This window comes from Microtus ochrogaster, unplaced genomic scaffold (genome assembly GCF_000317375.1).
Source record: "Microtus ochrogaster isolate Prairie Vole_2 unplaced genomic scaffold, MicOch1.0 UNK14, whole genome shotgun sequence".
In the NCBI taxonomy this organism is placed as follows: Eukaryota; Metazoa; Chordata; class Mammalia; order Rodentia; family Cricetidae; genus Microtus; species Microtus ochrogaster.
The window spans coordinates 3,235,962-3,236,867 of NW_004949112.1; the positions used below are offsets into that span (position 1 = coordinate 3,235,962).

At 52.1% G+C, this 906-nt stretch overlaps 1 protein-coding gene across 2 annotated transcripts in view; it reads right to left on the reverse strand.

Moving 5' to 3' along the window:
* Positions 1–70: 70 nt before the first annotated feature.
* Positions 71–906, reverse strand: part of Klk4 (kallikrein related peptidase 4) — a 5,441-nt gene continuing 4,605 nt past the window's right edge. For both annotated transcript variants that reach the window (XM_026789163.1, XM_005366891.2), the window contains one exon: positions 71–314. In XM_026789163.1, coding sequence (XP_026644964.1) covers positions 138–314 — 177 coding nt within the window. In that variant the 3' untranslated portion in view covers positions 71–137. The remainder of the gene's footprint in view (positions 315–906) is intronic.

Below are 906 nucleotides of genomic sequence, written 5' to 3' on the forward strand. Positions count from 1 at the left end.
GGGTGGGTCTGAGGGAGGAGGCTGGGGTCTGAACTTGAGGGTGGGTCTGAGGGAGGAGGCTGGGGTCTGAACTTGTGGGTGGGTCCGATGGAAGAGGGTTGAGAGCAATCCAGAGTCTCTGTTTCCCTCAGCAGGTTTCATGTGGGCGGTATGGTCAGTCCGTAGTTGGTCCGAATGGTGGTCTGGATCCAGTTAGTGAACTTGCAGAGATTGGTGTAGACACTTGGTATGCCAGGCTGTCCGCATTCTCCTTGTCCCATAGACACGAGCCCTTGCAGGGACCTGTTGCACACAATGGGACCGCCAGAGTCTCCCTGAGAGAGAGAGAGAGAGCGAGAGTGTCCAGGAGAGCATGAGCTGAAGGTAAACACGAAGTCCCAGAGCATCCACCTCAGCATGGTAGACAGAGACAGGAGGAAGGCAGCACATGCTCTTGGAAGAGGCTAGCGGCCACCTAAACAGGAGCCATGTGTCCACACAACCGGCTGCTTCCGAGGCTGGCTGTCTCCTCCAGAGCTTCCTTATCTGCCCCTCTGTCTCTGAGTTCTGTATATATAAATCTATGTCCTCTTCATTTGTACTTTCTCAGACTGGCTATTTGTGCTTTTTGGTTTTTCTCTAGGTCTATTTTTCTTTCTGTTCTGTAGCACTGGGAACAGAATCCAGTGCCTTTACCAAGGAACTCCACCACTGAGCCACACACCCCACCACTCGTTGGAGGACTTAGGTAGGTGTTTTGCACTGATCTATATTCCTAGCCATCTTTTTACATTTTATTCTGAGGCACAATCTCACTTAGCTGTCCAGGCGGGTCTTCCTTCTCAGCTCCCTGAGTGGCTAAGCTTAGAGGTCTGAACAGCCTTGCCTGGCTTCTGGGTCTCTGTTTCTGCCTCCCTCTTTCTCTCT